The 20,561-nt window shown below is 33.9% G+C and overlaps 2 protein-coding genes and 1 pseudogene across 2 annotated transcripts; 2 read left to right on the top strand and 1 right to left on the bottom strand.

Moving 5' to 3' along the window:
- The first annotated feature begins 2,056 nt into the window (after positions 1–2,056).
- LOC120157052 (protein SMG7-like) lies at positions 2,057–8,023 on the top strand. The gene is made up of 7 exons (XM_039168312.1): positions 2,057–2,244; positions 3,270–3,374; positions 3,453–4,058; positions 4,200–4,322; positions 5,036–5,265; positions 5,351–7,293; positions 7,382–8,023. The coding sequence occupies exons 2-6, from the start codon at positions 3,303–3,305 to the stop codon at positions 7,272–7,274; spliced, it is 2,955 nt and encodes a 984-aa protein (XP_039024243.1). The 5' UTR covers positions 2,057–2,244; positions 3,270–3,302; the 3' UTR covers positions 7,275–7,293; positions 7,382–8,023.
- Positions 8,024–9,689: 1,666 nt separating this feature from the next.
- LOC120156988 lies at positions 9,690–11,374 on the bottom strand (annotated as a pseudogene).
- Positions 11,375–14,523: 3,149 nt separating this feature from the next.
- LOC120157120 (signal peptide peptidase-like) lies at positions 14,524–20,008 on the top strand. Its single transcript, XM_039168371.1, has 12 exons — positions 14,524–14,615; positions 14,723–14,815; positions 15,370–15,485; positions 15,585–15,736; positions 15,847–15,932; positions 16,600–16,727; positions 17,433–17,483; positions 17,941–18,027; positions 18,163–18,232; positions 18,952–19,088; positions 19,237–19,314; positions 19,748–20,008. Exons 2-12 carry the CDS (start codon positions 14,776–14,778, stop codon positions 19,829–19,831), a joined length of 1,029 nt encoding a protein of 342 aa, XP_039024302.1. The 5' UTR covers positions 14,524–14,615; positions 14,723–14,775; the 3' UTR covers positions 19,832–20,008.
- Positions 20,009–20,561: the final 553 nt, after the last annotated feature.

Raw genomic sequence — 20,561 nt, 5'->3', positions numbered from 1 at the left:
TTCTTTCTGCAGATGCTGAATTTACGATGCTCTTTTCCCTGCCATTCTCGTACAATTTACGTAAACCGAAACAAAAACTAGTGTTGCATGGCCCCTGCATGGCCTGCCCGTTTTGCTTTCTTGTTGAGCCTCGCTTTTATATTCTTGTGCCTAATGCATCATGTTCATGCACGAATAAAATAATTTTTTTTTATTATTTCCTAAAAATTATTTGTTTAAAATTGAAAAGGTTGAAAACAATAAATTTATCATCTATATAAAATTTGTAAAGCACAAATGTGTTAAAAAATAAAATGTTATTATTAGTTTATCATATTACTAAATTCACATTAGAATTATTTACCATTATCAAATTTTAAATATAAAAAATATTTAGTTAAAACTTAAATTATACTTTGTATTTGCGCTAAATCTTCCGCTCACTTAAATTTAGTTCATTAAACGTTGAGTTATTATATTCCAATCATATCCAATAACTCAAAAACACCCGCGGGTTGGTTAGTGCACGAAATGTAAAAATATTTTCGAGAATAAGATTATTAGAGTGTAACGTTATCTTGAGAATGTCATATCGTCTTGTTTGATTTGTTTAGTATAGACATAAGATTATAATATTTGGTTGGATAAATATACGATTATTTAGATGCATATTTTACTAAATTATTCTTGTGATATATATATATATATATATATATATATTTTAACAAGATAAAATTTAATATTAACTTATAAATATTTGAATGAAATTCATAAAAATATTTCATTTTGAGGAAAAAATACACCTAACATATAATTAATATAGTTAGTATATTAAACTTCTATTTTTAAATACTTTTCATATGCGTCATATTTATTTATATATAATATAATATGAAAAAAATATTGTGGTCTCGAGTGGACAAAGATAATGTTTTTGAATGTATAAAATTCATTTTATTTAATAGGCTTAATGCAAAAATAAGTGTCCAAACTATATTCGAAGTTAACTTTAGGTGCCTAAAGAATTTTTCGTTAAAAAATAGGTGTAATATTTCCGACATTACACTTTTAGGTGTATGTTGTTGAATTCGACCGTTAAGTGACACATGTTATGCTTATAAAAATTTAAAAAATTTAATTTAAAAAATTTAAAATTTTATATGCCCGACACATGTCACTTAACGTCTGGATTTAACGGTATTAACTGTCCAAACACCTAAAAGTGTAACGTTAGAAACGTTAAACATTTATTTTTAACGAAAAATTCTTTAGGCACCTAAAGTTAACTTTAAGTATAGTTTGGAAACTTATTTTTGCATTAAGCCTTTTTAATAACTAAAAATTAGATATTATTTTAAATACTTATTTTTTTAAAAATAATATCATTTTTTCACCTCATACAAATATAAATAATTAATATATTAAATATTAAAAATATAAAATAATATTAACTACTAGAATTTATTAATATTTCACTAAATCAAACTCTTTGTATATTATTATTATATTTATAATTTTGAGTAAAACACAAATAATAAGAATCGAAGATGATACATATGAAAAAAATTCATTATTTCAATAACTAACCATAAGAATATACTTCTAGAAAAATAATATTTCTTCCAGTAATAATCTTTTCTATGAACCAAACCGCCCTAAAAAATGCTCATGTTTAGGAATTCTCATTCAATTAGTACAAGAGAATTCGACTTTCATATTATTTTTATTCTGACTTTAAGTATAATTTAATATCACTATAAAAATTTTAATTATTAAAACAGTCAATACATTTAATTATTTTAAACAATTTAATTAGTGTTATTTTAAAGTATTAAAAATATTTTTATATAATATAAAAATAAAATATTTATAATAACTTTAATTTCATATTATTTAATAAAATAATAATTTTGTTAGTAATTATAAATATAGAAAATGTTAAAACTCGGGCTTAATCAATCGGCCCATAATTCCCAATGGTTTTGGGGGGAAAAGCAGTACGTCAGCGGCTATTAATACGGCGTCGTTTGAAAAAGCCGCCTTTAGTCTGCACTTTTTAGATACCTAATAGAAGAAATAAATAAAAGGAAAAGAAAGTACGTTGAAATAATGAAATTTTAAGCTCGTCTCATCCCCAAATCCGACCAAAACCAAACCACCTCTCTCTCAAACTACCAAACCCTAATCAATACATGTTTATTTATCTCAAAATTCGGTTCCCCATGCTTTAATTCCAGGTTTCTCTTCAGATCCGATCCACATCAGGTGAGTTCTTTTTTTTTTCTTCCTTTGCCTTTTAATTTCAATTTTGAATTTTTTCCCGATTTGATATATTTATGTGGTGGCTTTCGGGGGGTCGTGGTTGATATTATTGTAATCATCTTTTTTTATCGTCGGCCTTGATGCTTTTTCTTTCTATCGTTTTGAGTTATGAATTCAAAATTTTATGTGTAAATAATTAATTTTTCTTATTATTTCTTAGAAAGAATTGAAATAGAAAAAAAAAGACGTGGCTTTGTAAATGTAACACAATACAGAGGATTTTTTTTTATTTCTCTTGTTTGCTTTTCTGAATAAATATTTTTGCGAGATGGTAATTATACGTCCGAATCTTATTTGAGACTATAAGAGAAGGGTTCGTTTCCATTCTTTTTTTTTTCTCTCTTCTTTAAAAAAAATATATTTGATCTTTTTAAAAATCTGTAAATATTATTATTTTAGATTTGTTTAAGAATAGACTGTTAATTATTTGCTACAACAGAAACAATGTCTGGGTTTGGTATGTATGGTATATGAGTCTGAGGTTAATATTAGTCTTAGGATGCTAAGGGTGGATTCATCAGTTTCCGAATCATCTTTTCCATAGATTTTTCAATAATTTACGATTATTGTTCAAGTAATCAGGTGCGGATAAGCAATACATGGTATGGTAAGGGTTTAAAATTTTCGGATTTTTTGGGGCTGTATGAAGCTTCCATTTGAAATCTGAATTAGAGTTTTATTCTTGCGAGTTGTCATTGATCCTGATGTATTCTTGTTGCATTTTGTGAGAGTTGTTGCATTTTGAGTGTTAGAAATTTTTACTGTGTGCATCCTGTAATCTGGCTATAGCGGTTGTACTATTTAAATGGAGTTATGTTGCATTTTGACTTAACATAGTGGCTCACTTTTTGGATGATCAGTGCCTTTCCCTCCATTGTTTATAGCAGCTTAGCCGTGACTGTAAAAATTCACTTTATCAAATGAAATATCACCTGTATTTTTTTGCTGATGGTGTGAAATGTCTTTAGGTTTAATTCATTTTGATGAAGTACTGTTGATGGATGATGACAGTGCCGATTGATAAAATGTCTCCTCCTTCGTCCAGGGAGCATGCGAAACGTCTTTATGAAAAGGTATTCTTTCTCATCTATTGAAATGAGGTCCCCTTGGAGTTTCTGACCATGGAAATTAATACTTGGTATTCTCTGCAGAACATAGAGTTGGAAAACAATCGTAGCAGAGATGCTAAGGCACGGGTACCTTCAGATCCCAATGCCTGGCAGCAGATGCGTGAGAACTATGAAGCAATAATTCTCGAGGACCATGCTTTTTCTGAGCAGCACAATATTGAATATGCTTTGTGGCAGTTACATTACAAGCGGATCGAGGAACTAAGGGCGCATTATAGTGCTGCTCTAGCTTCTGCAAGATCAAACACATCTAATGGTGTGAAAGTTCCTCCACAACCTGACAGGCTTACAAAAATAAGACTGCAGTTTAAGACTTTCCTTTCAGAGGCAACAGGGTTTTATCACGATCTGATTTTGAAAATCAGAGCAAAGTATGGACTACCGTTTGGGTACTTTTCTGATGATTCAGAAAGCCAAATTGTTATGGACAAAGATGGGAAGAAATCTGCTGATATAAAAAAGGGTTTGGTGTCTTGTCACCGTTGCTTGATATACTTGGGAGACCTAGCACGGTACAAAGGATTATATGGAGATGGAAATCCTAAATCACGTGAATATGCAACTGCTTCAAGTTACTACTTGCAAGCTGCATCAATTTGGCCATCAAGTGGGAATGCACATCATCAGGTTTTTCTTTATTTTCCTTTTCCCTGTTTAATAGAGTACTCTCAACTTTTATGCCCTTATATTATTTTTGCACTTCCCTTGAATTTCTTTTGTTTAACACAATTCTGAATTTTTACATGGTCAATTATCTCCTTATTTCAGCTAGCTATAATAGCTACATATTCAGGAGATGAGCTGGGGGCTGTTTATCGATATTTCCGGAGTTTAGCTGTTGATAACCCATTTTCAACTGCAAGGGATAACTTGATTGTGGCATTTGAGAAGGTATAAGTGCAATTATAGTTTTTATTTTGGGTTTTGGACATTAACCACAAAATGGCCTTTTGTATGTACTATGGGTTATGATGTGTGCGCTTGTTACAACCAGGACGTTATGTTGCTTTTTATGGTTGAACAATTTGTTGTGTGCACCATTTTCATATGTAGTTACAGTTCTTTGAAAATTGCATATGGTTGCAAACTTTATTGGGAGACATTTTGTGAAGACAGATGCCTACTACTTTCCAGTCTAATGGGAAAAAACTATTGATCCATCCTTTCTAGGTTTAGTAGTTATTTTCTTATGAAGATTAGAAATCGGATTTTATGGATTGCTGATACAAAATTTTGCCTATTTTCTAGTCTAAGATATCGTGTTACAGATAGGTATTGCATGTATTAGCAGAAGCTACAATTTGGCATGATGTTAAACAGTTACCAGAATCCTTCCATCATGGAGTTTTGGAAGGATTTTTAACTGTGTTCAATGTCATTTTTTTCTTGGTTCTTTGAGAATGCAGCCAGTTTATCGACATGGTAATTCAACTTTGAGAATTCTCTGCTTTTATATAATTGTCAACAGTTTAATTATTTTATGTTAAATGTTAATGACTTGAAACTTGAAAGGTGATTTTGAGTGGGTTTATTATTTATATGCTAGTATTTGAAAATGCAGATATTTATGGAAACTGTTTTAAATATATGTTCTTTATTTGCAGAATCGACATAATTACTCACAACTTCCTGGGGATGTTAAAGCTCCCTTCAAGGAACCTGCTGTGCGTCAATCAGGTAAAGGTAGAGGGAAGGTGGAAGCGAAACTTGCATCTAAAGATGGCAACATGGAAAAATACCCTGCTAACGAGAAAGTCTCTGGTGTTCAGGATACTTTTAAGTCCTTTTGTATTAGATTTGTGCGTCTAAATGGCATTCTTTTTACACGCACAAGGTATATTTTCTCATAAGTTTATTCACCTATGTTATTGACCTAGGTTTTCTTGGGTTGTGTCCTTATCAACTCTTACTTTTTGCAGCCTGGAGACTTTTGCAGATGTTCTTACTCAGGTTAACCATGATTTATGTGAACTTCTCTCTTCTGGACCAGAAGAGGAACTGAATTTTGGAACGGGTGCTGCTGAGAATGCCCTTCTCTTTGTTAGGATGGTTTCCATTCTCATATTTACGGTGCACAATCTGAAGAGGGAGAGTGAAGGTCAAACGTATGCTGAAATTGTACAGCGTGCTGCCCTACTTCAGAATGCCTTCATCGCCATTTTTGAGTTGATGGGACATGTAGTGGAAAGATGTTTACAACTCCGGGATGTTTCTTCAAGCTACACTTTACCTGCTATTCTGGTTTTCCTAGAATGGTTGGCTTGTTGCCCTGATGTTGCAGCTGCTATTAGTGATGTTGATGAGAAGCAGTCAAGTACTAGATCTTTTTTCTGGAAACACTGCATATCATTACTGAACAAGATTCTGTCAATTAGGCCTATGTGCATGGATGTTGATGAAGACGAGACCTGCTTTTTCAATATGAGTAGGTATGAGGAAGGAGAAACTGAGAACCGTCCTGCATTGTGGGAGGACTTTGAGTTGCGAGGGTTCTTGCCTCTTGTTCCATCGCATGCCATTTTGGACTTCTCGAGGAAACCTTCCTTTGTAAGTGATGGTGATAAAGGAAGGAAAGCCCATGTCAAAAGAATCTTAGCAGCTGGGAAGGCTCTAGCAAATGTCATTAGGGTTGATCAGAAAATTGTTTGTTTTGATTCGAAAGCTAAGAAATTTCTTATTGGTGTGGGGCCATTTCCAGATGGCACATCTGCTACCTCAATGGTAACAAATAGCTTGGTTCATGAATCCCCCTCTGAGAACATAGTTAACATTGGAAATGTTCAGTCAATCCCACAACCTAGAATCGCTGGGGAAGAGGATGACAATGATGAAGTGATTGTTTTCCAGCCAGCTGTGAGTGAGAAGAAAACTGAGGTGATTGATCCAAATCATTCCCCTTCTGAGATTTTGAAGCTCAATCAAAGTAGTGCTGGTGATCTAAAATTCTTTGGCAGTACAATGTCTGCTCCTTATGATAGTCTTCTCCAGTATGAGACGTTTGATGCTAGTCATCCACTGCCTGTATCTGTTGGTACTATTCTCCCTCAGCATCTGCAACCTGTTCAGATGCATGGATCTGGGTGGTCAATGGAAGATGCTACTTTTCTGGCTAATAGCTTTAAAGGTTTGACAACATTGGGTAATGGACATTTAACAACGAGTGAGGTGCAAGATAATTTAGGCTTTTCTCATCCTGCTACTCATTCGCTTGCCATCCAACAGCCTGTCAGTGTTGGTGCTAATGGTACATACTACAGTCCGACAAAAATGTCAGGAATTGTGATGCCATCCAGAACTAATGCTATTGTGCCAAGTGTTGGTACTGGTGATGCCTTAGCTGCTAGAACTATCTCAGCTTCATTAGTTGGGATGCAGAAGAATCCAGTTAGCCGTCCAGTTAGCCATCTTGGTCCGCCACCGGGGTTTAGCTCTGTTCCTCCAAAGCAACTGAATGAATCTGTTTCTTCCATAGGTTTGGAAAAAAGTCCGATGGATTATTATAGCTGGTTGGATGGACATCAGTCGAGATCCTTATTTAAAGGCTCTGGGATTGAGAGTTCACTCTATAATTCATCTCATGCTAATCCCCAGTATGCCAATAACAAAAGCAATGGCGTGACTGGAACAGTAAGCTTTCCTTTCCCTGGAAAGCAGGTTCCAGCAGTGCAGGTTCAAATCGAAAAGGAGAAAGGCTGGCAAGACTACAATACCCTTGAGCATCTGAAAATTCAGCATGAACAGAAATTGCATCAAAAGCAGCCCATGAATGGGAACCAACACTTTACCTCGTTGCCTGAGCAGTATCAAGGACAATCAGCATGGATGGGTCGTTATTTTGTGTGAGAATATGCAAATGTAGCTGGTAAGTGGGAATTTCCCTCGTTTTCTAACTCAATTTGATTGTAATTGTTGCTAAGGTTCACTAATGTATATTTGATTTTGTTCTTGAGGTTCTTGAGAATGATTACACCGTGAATGCACTGCTTCCATTTGCCGCCAAGTTCAACTCCAACTTTGAAGTGTTGTCAATGTTGAGTTTTTTTTTTTTTATGGAACGTGCCAGGCATTGGCTTCCAGTGGGCACTTGCTGCTAAACAGGTGAGTGTGCACTCATTATCAGAGATTATCTCAACAAAGTGAAGCTTAGTGTTAATATTGCGGAGTTAACCAGATTTGTGGAGGAAGATTGAGGAAACCAATCTTATAAGATGCTAAATTCGCAAGGGAGTAAATGGTTACTTGAGATGGAGCTGCTTGGTTTTTGGGGCCAAATAACTTGAGGAGCTGGGGTCAAGTAAAACTTGGTTTAGTATCCTAATTAACTTTGGGAATGTCTGTGCGGTTAAAAGTTAGCAGGCGGCAGATGGTAAAGTGGAGCTGTTCTCCGCAGATAGCTTTGCGGTATGATCAATGGAGGGACGGTGGGATTGGTAAAACTCAGAATTTGTGGGGGATGGTTTTGAGTTATGTTATATCTGGAGGATCCAAGACTTGTATGCTTTTATTTTGTTATATTCTAGTGACTTGTACTAGTTTGGGAATCCCTCGATACTTCTTTTATGAAATAAATGCATAATAAACGTTTGGTTGCTTGTAATTCTAGTTAATCAACCATTTTTACGAGCAATCTAATAGAGAAAGTATGTGTATCTTACTCGATGATATGCGGTTCCAAAAGAAAGGTAGTGGCAGCAGTTGTATACATTCTTATTTAATTATTATTTTAGTTTTTCGTGGTTGGTTTATTAGTATATATCTATTAATATATACTGTATTTATGGGTTGAAAATTGAATGAAAAAGGGAAAAGCATGAAGTTGGGTAGGCAGAGTAAATGGATGTGATGTGTCAAAAATCGTTGAACGAAATGAACCCTACGGTGTTGGGTAAAACAATTGGTTACGAAATTGAAAGCGTTAGCCGAGTCCCCACCATGGCTGGCATGAAGGATTTTTCCATGACCTCAATTAATTTCATCATATCGATACTTGGGAATAGATTTATATGATGTGACCCTCGAGCACATATTGTGTATATTGGATAAAGGTTGAAGCATTAAGACACTAAAACTCACAAAAATATTAATTACATAAATAATATTTATACGCGCATACGTTGATTAGAAAGTATCAAATTATAAGAAGAGTACGAGACATTTAAACGTGTTTATTTTATATGTAAATACTTTATATGCACGAAGTATTTTTACATTCATTAAATATGATATTGTATCATTAATGTTATATTTTTGAAGGACGGTTGCATCGAGAAACTGGGTGACGTCAAGTGTCCCACCAGCAGCACCAGAATGATAAGTGCAGCATAAGAATTTTAATGGGGTTATTTTCAACATATTGATCATGACTCCGGGGAACATTTATTCATTATTCCTCCACCAATATCAAGATATCTTAATCAATTCTTTTTTTATTTTATTTTAGTCTTTCTAATTTCCAAACAATTTTACCTCTCTCTTGTTTTCTTGTTAATTGGGAAGAAAGAGAGTAAAATATTGTTTCAACAATTTTTTTATCCAAGTAAAATACGAGGGAATGTCGGTGTGCCTAAGCCAAAGGGATAAAAATATTTAAACAATTACGCCACTAAATCAATGTAATCATTGTTCCAACAAAATAAGGTAGTTTTTGCCGTAAGATAGTTAATTTTAACACGATTTTTAACTTAAAATATTATCATATTCAATTTAAAATTTTATATAAATTTATAATATTTTTTGTTATAATTAAAAAGTTATATTGCGGGGTTTGGAGTTTTTAATCGGAAAAGTTACATAAATTTATAATATTTTAGGTTTTAATTTAAAATGTTATTATATTTAATCTGAAGTATTATTTTTTAATAATTTTTTTAATTATGAGGTAGAGCACAAGGTTCTTAAACTTGAGATCGTGGGATCGAGTCCCACGGAGGACATTTCATAATTCGGAGGTCTCTTACGAAAGCTGCTCAACCTGGTGTTGAGGTAACCTACTATCTTACCTCCCCCTTACCCCATACATATGGGAAAAAGGGACAACCAATTATATCATTTTTAAAACTTTATATTAACGAGTTGTATTTTTAAAATTTCCGACAAAATAAAGCAAAACAATCCATCACTTGTTCGGATAAGATTGCTTCCACCTCTACGCAAATAAGTGTGGGTTTGGCATACATTCAATTTTTTAATATTGTTTTCGTAGGAACAAAATACTAAAGTGCAGAGAAATTCTTCAGTTATTCACATGGCTTTGTTACAGTTGATAGATTACAAATCTCAGCATTTAAGTCAATACAGGGATTAACAACAGAAGTAGAGAGAAAACTAGGCTCTTCAACAAGGATGAAGTTGCTGTTAAGACGAAAAACAAAAAAAGGAAATAAAATCAACGCCAAAAGTAGTAGTTCTTAGCTCTCAATTTGCAGTAATATCTGATTCAAAAGAATGCCCGGCTACCATAGAAAACCCTGGACCCATCTTTCTTTTTCTCTTGTTCTATTTTCTTGCTATTGTTTTGAATGAAATTACCACGATGTTCATGTTCGGGTTTGTCAAGATCCATGGGAAGCTTCATTTTAGCCAAAGACTCGGTATACTGTTGCATGCTCCTCATGTACATGTCTACTATCTGTTGCTGCATTGCCGATTGCTCTGCCTCCAGATTCATGTTCCCCAATGGAGCTGAAAACACTTCTTTGCTCGAATAACTCGACTCTTTCTCCTCTCCAACTTCGCATCCTCTGTTCGAGGGACAACCACCTGGGCTCGGATTAGTCTCGGGAGTGAGAGAATTCGATGGCTTTCCTGCGAGACGGCTCTTCTTCTCATTCGAGTCAGCTGAGTTGCGATCATCACTTAGGCTTGTTGTTGTGGAACTAGAAAACCCAGAATTTTGGAGGCTTCCATTGGGAGAAAGGGATCCTCCATGGACTTCTTCGGATGAATTTACTGTCATCTCGTAGTCTTCGACAAGACCGAGTTGAAGGAATGAAGCAATTCCTGGCCTTGGATTTAAACCATTAAAGTTCTGTGAAACCATTTGCTGATTCTCCCTAACAACATTGATGTCAGGAAACTCTATCCTGGAATACTCAACAGGGTCTAAAACAACTTGGGATTCAGATATTTTCCGGTCAAGCAATACCACTTCTGCTGAGATGGAAGAATTGGTTGTTTTGGTCTGAGAATTGACAGCCATTGATGTGTTCAAAGAAAGACTCAATTTGACAGTTCCGGCAGGAGAATGGAAAAGATCAGTGGACGTGAGGCTATAATCTTGAGTGATTTTTCCTTTGCCGATAACTTGTGAAATCGGGACCAAAACAAAGCCCAAAAGCTGATCTTCCAAGTAGTTTCTGGCCCTACTGAGCATCAAATCTCGCATTTGAGGACAGCATCGATCTGGGTGACTTTCATCATCAAGTTCTCGTTGAATTCGGGATTCTTTCCGCCTCCATTGATGATCCTAGTTGAGTGGGTATCGTCAGGGTTATAGGTGAGCGAGAACTTGGCATAAACATCTTGGTTGCCGTAGATACATATGTTGTGAATATTCCTAGCATGGTGAACGTATATTTCGAGAATGCCCGAGAACTCCGAATCTCGGTCTGCATCATCAACGGTGCTTGAATTCGGGTTAAAACGGAAACCAGATGATGTACTGAAAGAATCCATGATCTGGCAAAATAAAAAAGAAGACAAGGAAAACAGAGTAAGTTGAGAGGTGAGGAATGCAATGGAAGCAACATTTAGCGGTTGTGTGTCATGTTAGATTGAAGGGTTGGTGAGGGAATTTTGCAAAAGGATCCATGAATTCCAGGAGAAGCATGGAAGGAAAGAGCGGCTGAGAGGAGGGTGGTGGTAGGTGGAAATCAACAGGGAAGAACATAAAATCAAAATCGTTGTTGATGATGAAGGTGAAGACGACGAAGTTTCTTGTGCCTCTTTTTACCACTCGTACACTTGTTCATATACTTAACCTATTGATTATATATCTCTAGTAGAAGTAATTATCCCTACTTAAATCTTTTAAAAATATAATATTTTCATTTATTATTTAGTCTATTAAATATAATAATTATTTATAAAAATGTACAAATTTAATGCATATATATATATATATATATATATATATAGAAATAAATAGATTAGGGGGTGGGTGGGGGATAGTGATTTATGGAGAGGTGATTGCTTTGCTTGACAATACAGCTTCCACTTGGTATGACTAAATTTGCTCCACTTTGGAAAATGGAGGTCCCCACTTGGGCCCCAATCTTCTTTAACAAATCACATGCCTTCAAAATTAATTATATTTTTCATTCTTAAATTAGTTTATTTAAATTAAGAATATAAATATTTAAAAATTAAAGACCTGTTATGGTTGGATTAAATTCAAGTTGTAAATAATTTCTTAGAAACGACAAACAATAAGGTTGGGACATATAATTGTAAAGACAGAATTTCCGCATTCAGCGAGAAGGTGAAATCACCGACGCCGGCATTATGAACGGCAAGGACCGACCTTTTTCAGAAGAATGATTGCTTTCATTTCAACAGCTAGCCACTCAAAACCCTAAACTCCCCGTTTTGAAACCATTCCCAACTCTCTACTGCACTTATTTCACATCGATTTCCTTTGTAACAAAGTGTTTTGCTTATTGTCTTTTCTAAGATTGAATCGAAACCACCCCTTCACTAGCTTTCAACAAGATTGCTAACTTGGGATGGCAGTATGACTTGAACCTGACGGAGAAACCCGAAACTCGATCAATTTCGGGTCGGGTTAAATGATATCGGGTCAGGTTTGGGTTTAGAGATTTTTTTGGGAATTTTTTCAGGTCGGGTTCGGGGCAAGGTATCCCCGCTCCGCCTCGATTATATATATATATAATATTTCTTATCTTTTATATTAATTATATATATAATATTTTTTATATTAATTATATATAAAATATTTTCGAGTCCGGGTTCGGATTCGAGTTTGGGTATAATATTTCGAGTCGGGTTCGGGGACAGGACAAAAAAAATCCCCAAACCCGACCCGTTGCCATTCCTATTAATCTATTTATTCTGGTTGACAAATATTTATAATCCATAATATGAATTACAGGCAATAAATAATCACCTAACTTTCATGTTTCCGGACGATGCCTAACGTAAATAAAAATTTACTCAAATATTAGTGAATATTTATGTAATCTTTTCTTTTTAATTTTATACATTTATTATGTTACGTCAATAATATGTTAAAAGTCTAACAATAGTTAATCGTCAATAACCACATCTTATTTAAATAAAAACAAAGATGATCAAATAATATATTTTTAAAATTCAATGAAAAAAATACAAAATTTAAACGAAAGTGATCAATCTTATAGTTTATTTTTTTAACACAATTACAAATTAATTATAATTATTTGTCATATTTTCTAAATTATATTTTTCAAGGGTGGCATAGCTAGAATCCCATTTAAATCTGAGGAGTGTAAATCTTAATTGCAACACGGTAAAATATTGGAGAAACGTCGTATGTGTTATATAATATGATGGCACACAAATAAAGTTTTAAAAGTAATATATTGGTCACTAATGTTATCGATTTATATAAATTTATCACTCGTCGTTAACAGTAGTTATTGTAGTAACGGAATGTTAACATGGCGTGTTAAACCATTTGACTTAATATATTTGATTATGCGAGATCCTCTTTGATCGATCGTTTGACTTTTCTTCTTCTTTGCATTCGAGTTGTTCATATGCAAATATATCAAGAGAAGATTATAACTGAAATTTCCAAGGCAAATCTACAAATCTATCGTATGTTATTTGATCTTGTTGGCCAAATAGGTATTTTGGGTTCTTGCTTTTTTTTTTATTATTGGAAAGGTCTCATTTTGAACCTTTTTATTCTTATATGCTATAAAAAGATTATTCACTATCTGGTTTGCGAGATATATTTCCCAGTGATAGCATAACACGTTTTATTGAGACATGAAAATGTCAAAATATTTTTCTTTTTCTTGATAGTTTTACAGCTGATACTAGCAACAAAGATCATATGATAGATTTGCAGGTTTATAGATTTGCAAATTTGCTTTGGAAATTTCAGTTATAATCTCTAGTTGATAGGTTTGAAGATGAACAATTTGAATGCAAAGGAGGAGAAGAAGAAGAGTCAAACGATGGGTCAGGGGAGTCTCGTATGGTCATATGTGCTAAGTCAGTTGATTTGATGCGCCATGTCAGTATTTCGTTATTGTAGTAATGACCATTAACAACAAGTGACCGATTTGTTACAAATCAATAATGTTAATGACCAATTTGTTACTTTTAAACTTTAGTAAAAAAATAAAAATTTACTCCAACATTAATAACCATTTGTATAATTTACCCATAATATAATGTCAATTTCACTTACCAATTAAAATTATTATATTATATTACATAAACAAATAAATTCACTAAGTAAAACTAATATCACGTTTGGATTAAATATTCGTGTGTGTTTTTCTTTATAAATACTTCTTTAAACTATTATCAACATGAAAGTATAATAATAATTCAGTGACTCCAATGAATGTTTTTCAACTTCAATAACTGAAGTATAAGTATATTAAAAGTTTAATGACCATTAGTATAGTTTATCGAAAAGAAAGAAAAAAAGCTCCTCAGTTTCTAATCGGAGAAAAGTGAAACGCGGGAAGACAGATGTTTCTGTATGATGACGTGGGAGCAGCTGATTGGACATGGCACCTCATTGGCATGTCGACTTCTTTATGACTCGATGCGGTGCATTTGCCATTTTCAGTTTTACACCTTCATATATTAATTAAACCTTCCCATAACAGCAATGCACGTAAGACATTACAAAGCCTAACCATGTTGCGCCACGAGTCAAACAATCCCCCAAAATCCCTTAATTTCAAAATTGCCAGTCACACATTCTTTTTTTTCATTGGCTGTCACAGTACATTAAATGACAGCATCCTCTAAGAACAGAATTAACTCCGGCTTTTAGTTAATACTAAAAAAAGTACCCAATATAAATAAAATAAAATAAAAATAAAATTCTATAAAGATTTCCTTGTATAGAGAAAAAGAAAAGACAAATAGATTATCGTTCTCCGATCTGTAAAACTCCATCGACCGTTAGAGAGAGAGAAAGAAAGGAGACCAAGGCCAAAGGTTCTAATCCCTAATTTTACTTGGAAATTCTTTCGAATCTTGATTTTTCTCTCTCTATTAATTGATTAATTTTTTTCGATTTGTTGTATTTATTTTTCTTTTTGTAGGTACAAAGAGACTCTAATCTTCTTTGCTGTTATATTTAAAATAAACTACGACGATGAAGAACTCTGAAAGACTCGCCAATTTGGCTTTAGCAGGTTTGCCTTTTATTGATATATTCTTGATTAATTTTAGTATATTATTGATTTTGAAAGAATTTATTTCGTTCATTCAGTTGTTCAATTTAGTTCAGTAGGAGAAGAGAGGGTTTAGTTAGTTAATGTGTATTGGTTTGAGTTGCAAGGAAAATGAGAGAACTGATTGGAGAGAAATGATGTGAGGGTGAAATTTGGGAATGTGTAGTTTGGTTAGAATGCGGTAGCCGGTAGCTTTGTTATCTCTGTCTTATTTGTAAAGTAATTATGAACCAAAAAGTAATAAGCAAAAGCAGCAATAAGTAAATTCGCTCGCATTGCATATCCCCAAATGCATTATCATGTATTGAATATGCTAGATTTAGACTTAATGAATCTTGCATAATATGCTAGTGAAATGATAGATATCAGCCTTATGGCTGATTCTTTTAGAGAATATTTGGAACCAAGCGTGTTCTTATCTTGAATCACTGTCAGAGTGGACCAATATAAGGAGCCATATGTGTGCTTAAGAACCTGGACTCTTTCTAATAACATCCTTGATTTGCTAAATGCAGGGTTGTCATTGGCACCTCTTGTCGTGAAAGTAGACCCTAATTTGAATGTTATTTTGACTGCATGCCTCACAGTATATGTGGGTTGTTATCGTTCTGTGAAGCCAACTCCACCATCAGTGAGTATTTCAGCATTTAAATTAAATTTTGGTATCTTCTTTTTTGTTATCAAGGTCTATAGACCAAAATTTGCTGACAATGCCATATGTTTCATACAGGAGACAATGTCTAACGAGCATGCTATGCGTTTTCCATTTGTTGGGAGTGCAATGTTGTTATCACTTTTTTTGCTGTTCAAGTTCTTATCAAAAGACTTGGTTAATGCTGTCTTGACATGCTATTTCTTTGTGCTTGGGGTCGTCGCTCTTTCGTATGTTCTTATGGATTTGCTGCTACATTTTACCTTTATACAATTAATTTCCCTGATGTCATATTTAATTGTTTGATCATCTTATTTATTCTTTATGCCATCATTCTAAGGGCAACAATAGTGCCCGCCATAAAACGCTTCTTGCCAAAGCATTGGAATGAGGACCTTATCATTTGGCGTCTTCCATACTTCCGCTGTATGCCCCTTCTTTTTTTAATCTTTTGAAGTTTTCTTATTCAAGTTTTTTTAAGAGGAATTTTTTTAGTTTTTGAGCTGGATGTAACCCTTTTTTCCCTCTGATTTGTATTTATGTTGCTTCTACTGTATCTCCTTATGACATATTCTGCTTTATTTTGGCTTTATTGTGTCTCATGTTTGATCTGAAGAGTCTGGATATACCAGTATTCTTGAGTGTTTTTTCCTGAGTGCTTTTGTGTTATTCACCATTTCTCTGAAAATTACTTTGGATTGGTTTCTCTTGTGGAGGAGGAAGTTATATGCTGACAGGAAGATCCTTTTTAAAAAAAAATAAAGGATACTATGTGCTTTAAGCTTTCTGCCTTTTTTTAGAAGTTCCATTTCAATTTTGTTCCAGGATTTCCCTCTGGAATTTGCATAGGTCCAAAATGGAATTAATTATTTGATTGCTGTGATACCTTTGGGACTATGTTCCTTTGGCAGTTTATGAGCACTCTTTTCTTCTTCTTTTTTCTTTTTTTTGCTACATAAAGTTGGCAGCTTAGGAGCACTCTATGTCCACGATTGACTTCTTAGAATTCTTATTTGATCTAGTTGGTATTACGTTGCTTGTATTATTCAGAATGATGTTTTTCCTTATGCCTTTCCAAAACATTCTTAAACAGCTTTCGAGATCGAGTTCACAAGATCTCAGATCGTAGCTGCAATCCCTGGAACCTTTTTCTGTGCATGGTATGCTTCGCAGAAGCATTGGCTGGCTAATAACGTTCTGGGTCTTGCTTTCTGCATTCAGGTTTGACTGAATACCTATTTTGTTGACTTTGCTATTCGCTAACAAGTTAATGTGGTGCTTGATATCTAATTCCTTTTCTACGATTTTTACATGAGACCCAAACAAAACAATATTTTTTGGTATATTTCTTGTCACAAATCAAACACTGAAATTGGAAGTTCATATTTCTTTTAGCCGAAAAGTACTTCCGGATGAGCATTTTACAATAAAGAGCCCATGCATTTTGAATTGTCTTAACGGATTTTGAATTATCATTTGCTTCAGTCTGTCAAGTCACTTTAGATATTGACTAAGAAATGATTCATGTCGGCATATTCTCCATAACTTGATACAGCTGAATTTGTGGCTAGGTTTCAATTAAGTTGTACTTAACCTTGAGGTCGTGGAATCGAGTCCCACGGAGGGCATTTCATAATTCGGAGGTCTCTTACGGAAGCTGCTCTCAACCTGGTGTTGGGGGTAGCCTACTATCTTACCTCCCCCTTACCCCATACATATGGGAAAAAGGGACAGCCATTTTTTAAGATATGAAAGTATTCATTTTCTTTATGTTCTAATAATTTTATGATGAAAATATGATTTAACTATATTTCATCACCTTGTTGTCTTTTTCCTCCCAGTTATCAAAGTTTATGGCTGTTCTTTGTCAAGTGTTATACACATATTAGCTATGCTCTGTTTGAAGGTCAATGTTGGTTTTTGCAGGGAATTGAAATGCTTTCCCTTGGATCATTTAAGACTGGTGCCATTCTCTTGGTAAGAAGTGGATTTGGGCTTTTAGTTGGTTATTCATGGGAAGTTTTTATTCCATTTTTGTGAGACAAGTTAGCTTCATGATTTATTAATTTATTTAATTTCAAAGTGTAGCAACTTTTGCATTTTTTTAGCTGATTTTGATCTTTGAATAAATTAACTTTTTTATAGTTGTTTATTCTGAAGGTTTTATCCATAGACCCGGTTTCATTTTTAGCAATCTGTTTTGATGGAGACTTAAATTGATCCTTGCTGCTTCTATTTTACATTTAATGCTGACATTCTCTTCTTTGAATTTTTGAGGTTGATATTAGTTTGCTCTGATTAACCAAATCTTAAAGTAATGTTTCTTTTGCTGATTAGCCAAATTGGCAAGCTATATTATAGTATTATTTACTTGACTTCTCGTATTCAGCTATGTTTGCTTTGGTATGATTTTCTCCATCTTTATGCTGTGCAGGCTGGGCTTTTTGTATACGACATTTTCTGGGTTTTTTTCACTCCTGTGATGGTCAGTGTTGCAAAGTCTTTTGATGCTCCTATAAAGGTCCGTTATTTTTTTTTCAATTTGAAATACTTGGCATGGTTTTCTTTTGTTTCAATGTATGTACTTTATATTTTCAATGTATTATTAAATTTGTTACCCATGGTGATCAGATTTCTTTCAAGTACTTTTCTGCAGCTTTTGTTCCCAACAGGAAACTCTGCTCGACCATTTTCCATGCTCGGACTTGGTGACATTGTAATTCCTGGTATGTTTAATATCTGGTTTTTGTTGGTAGGTGTAATGCATGCTGCTGTTATGACCTGAGCTTTTGTTTAGTGTATCTTGTTTTCTTATCAAAGAAAAAGTATTCTGAGATCTTGAATTTTGAAACAGGAAATGTCTAAACGACTTTCCTTGCTGTGTTTTTTTTTCTATACCTAGAGGTCTGATGTATTTGTCTTGGCAACTCTTTATTTCATTTCATTTGCATTGAAATTTTAAGCCTACCAATCATTTAACTTCAGACAGAGTCTGTTACATAGCCTTAGAAATTCATAGGTTATATGCTTGAGTTCTGTTTCATACAGCATTCTGTTTGTAGAGTATGATCTCATTTACTGCTGTAAGCTCATTGGATTTCTGTTGTTTGATTATGAAGTTGTTTTAAGCCGATGGCTTCATCATCATTGCTCTCTGGACAGAATGCAAATTTTTATGTGCAGTGAAATTATCAGCTGCTGGTGTTCTCAGAATGCTATTGATTCTTGACTGTTTATTTTATGAGTTTTAGTAATGACACAATTATTGGTAAATCTAAATTTACTTGGCTGAAAATGTTTTTTTTTCTTTTAATTTCATTTTGATCGACTATTATCCCTTTTAACATTAAAATCTTCTCATTGCATTATGCACATTACTATGAGAAACAGCTACTGTATAATCAATTATTTTCTGTTTTTATATTGGTTTGTTTCTCCCTTGCAGGCATTTTTGTAGCACTAGCGTTAAGATTTGATGTGTCCAGAGGGAAAGAGAGCCAGTATTTTAAGAGTGCTTTTTTGGGATACACAGTTGGAGTGGTTCTTACAATTATTGTAATGAACTGGTTTCAAGCTGCACAGGTAAATTATTCATCGAGCTTTGTTTTATCATCTCTTCTTGCTAATGCGCGCACAGATGTATTGAGTGAAAGTTTGATCCTGTGGGTATACACTCACTCTCTCTTATCACAAGAACGTGATAATCTGCTTTGAATATTGTGCTTTTCAGCCTGCACTTTTGTATATCGTACCGGCCGTTATTGGATTCTTAGCTGCTCACTGTATTTGGAATGGAGAAGTCAAACCGGTTTGTCCTCCACCCTTGATTGATTCTCTCTGGCATTATGTTCTTGGCACGAACTTTTCAATTCAATTTCTTTTTCAATTGTAAAGAAATGATTGTTATTGTTCCGTTTCCCAAGGAGAAGCAACAAGTACAGTTGTCAACTGCTTCTTGCCATAGAACTCGTAGGATTTTGCATTAGAGAATCAGGTTAATGTTCATGGTAAATAATCATATCCATGGAGCCACCAGAATGTATTAATTGGCATTCTAAATAATACTTATAAATTGGTTAAAGGGGTAGAAACATTATTCCAGGGATCATGTCAGTTTCTCATGCGTGTAATGTTCTTTAGTTACGGTACGTAGAGGTTTCCACTATTCAGGTTTGAATTTGAGCACAAACTGATTCCCATCTATATTCGGATCACATTATGATGGCTAATATGATTTGCAGTTAATGGAGTTTGACGAGTCAAAGACTGCGGTTTCGTCTCAAGACGGTAGCAGCGGTGACGAATCTAGCAAGAAGGTTGAATGAGTTAGAAGAGAAGCAGAGAGACCATTTGAATTTAGCCTGGGAAGGATAAGTGTTTAATTTAGACAGAAGGATATAGTGTTCAGTTTTAAGGTCAATCTTGGCTATAACCTTGTTCTACTACTTTGTGACAGATTTTGGAATTAAGCAAGAAATAATGAAGATTAATTTAATTTTACACAATTTCTCATCGATTTTCACCAATCATAATGTTTATTTCATAGCAATTAAAAAGATTAGGTCAGGTCCATGTTTATTTCTCAAAAGGCGATGAGTCTATTTATTTATCATGCAGCTCAAGGACGCTGTGCAAGTTTTGCTATGAATTTATCATCGGAAGGCTGGAATTTCAGTCACGTGCAAAAATTTGTCTGAAGAGCATTCATTGAACACGTACTCTCATTTTTAGTGACACTGAATCTCATTTTTTTAGTATGTGACTGCGACCAAATTCATAAAACTTGAAACAAATGTGATGATAGATAGTTCAATAAAAATAGATAAGTCTATTGAGGCGGAGTCAGAAAATTTATTATTATGGGTGTCAAATTTTAAAATTATATGGAGATTTTTTAAAATGAAAAAATTGTGTTTTAATAAAAATAGATAATTCTATTGCTACTTAAATTATTTTTAAGTGGTAAAAAAAATCTTTCTGATTCTTTATATTTTCACATAATATAATAGTTTGTTTACGGGCTTCAAGACTTTTCTATTAAAAGAGGAGAGAAGC

This window comes from Hibiscus syriacus, unplaced genomic scaffold (assembly GCF_006381635.1).
Source record: "Hibiscus syriacus cultivar Baekdansim isolate YM2019G1 unplaced genomic scaffold, ASM638163v2 tig00111238_pilon, whole genome shotgun sequence".
Classification (NCBI taxonomy): Eukaryota; Viridiplantae; Streptophyta; class Magnoliopsida; order Malvales; family Malvaceae; genus Hibiscus; species Hibiscus syriacus.
The sequence above is the reverse complement of the archived record's forward strand: the minus strand, read 5'-3'. Positions and strand labels throughout refer to the sequence as shown.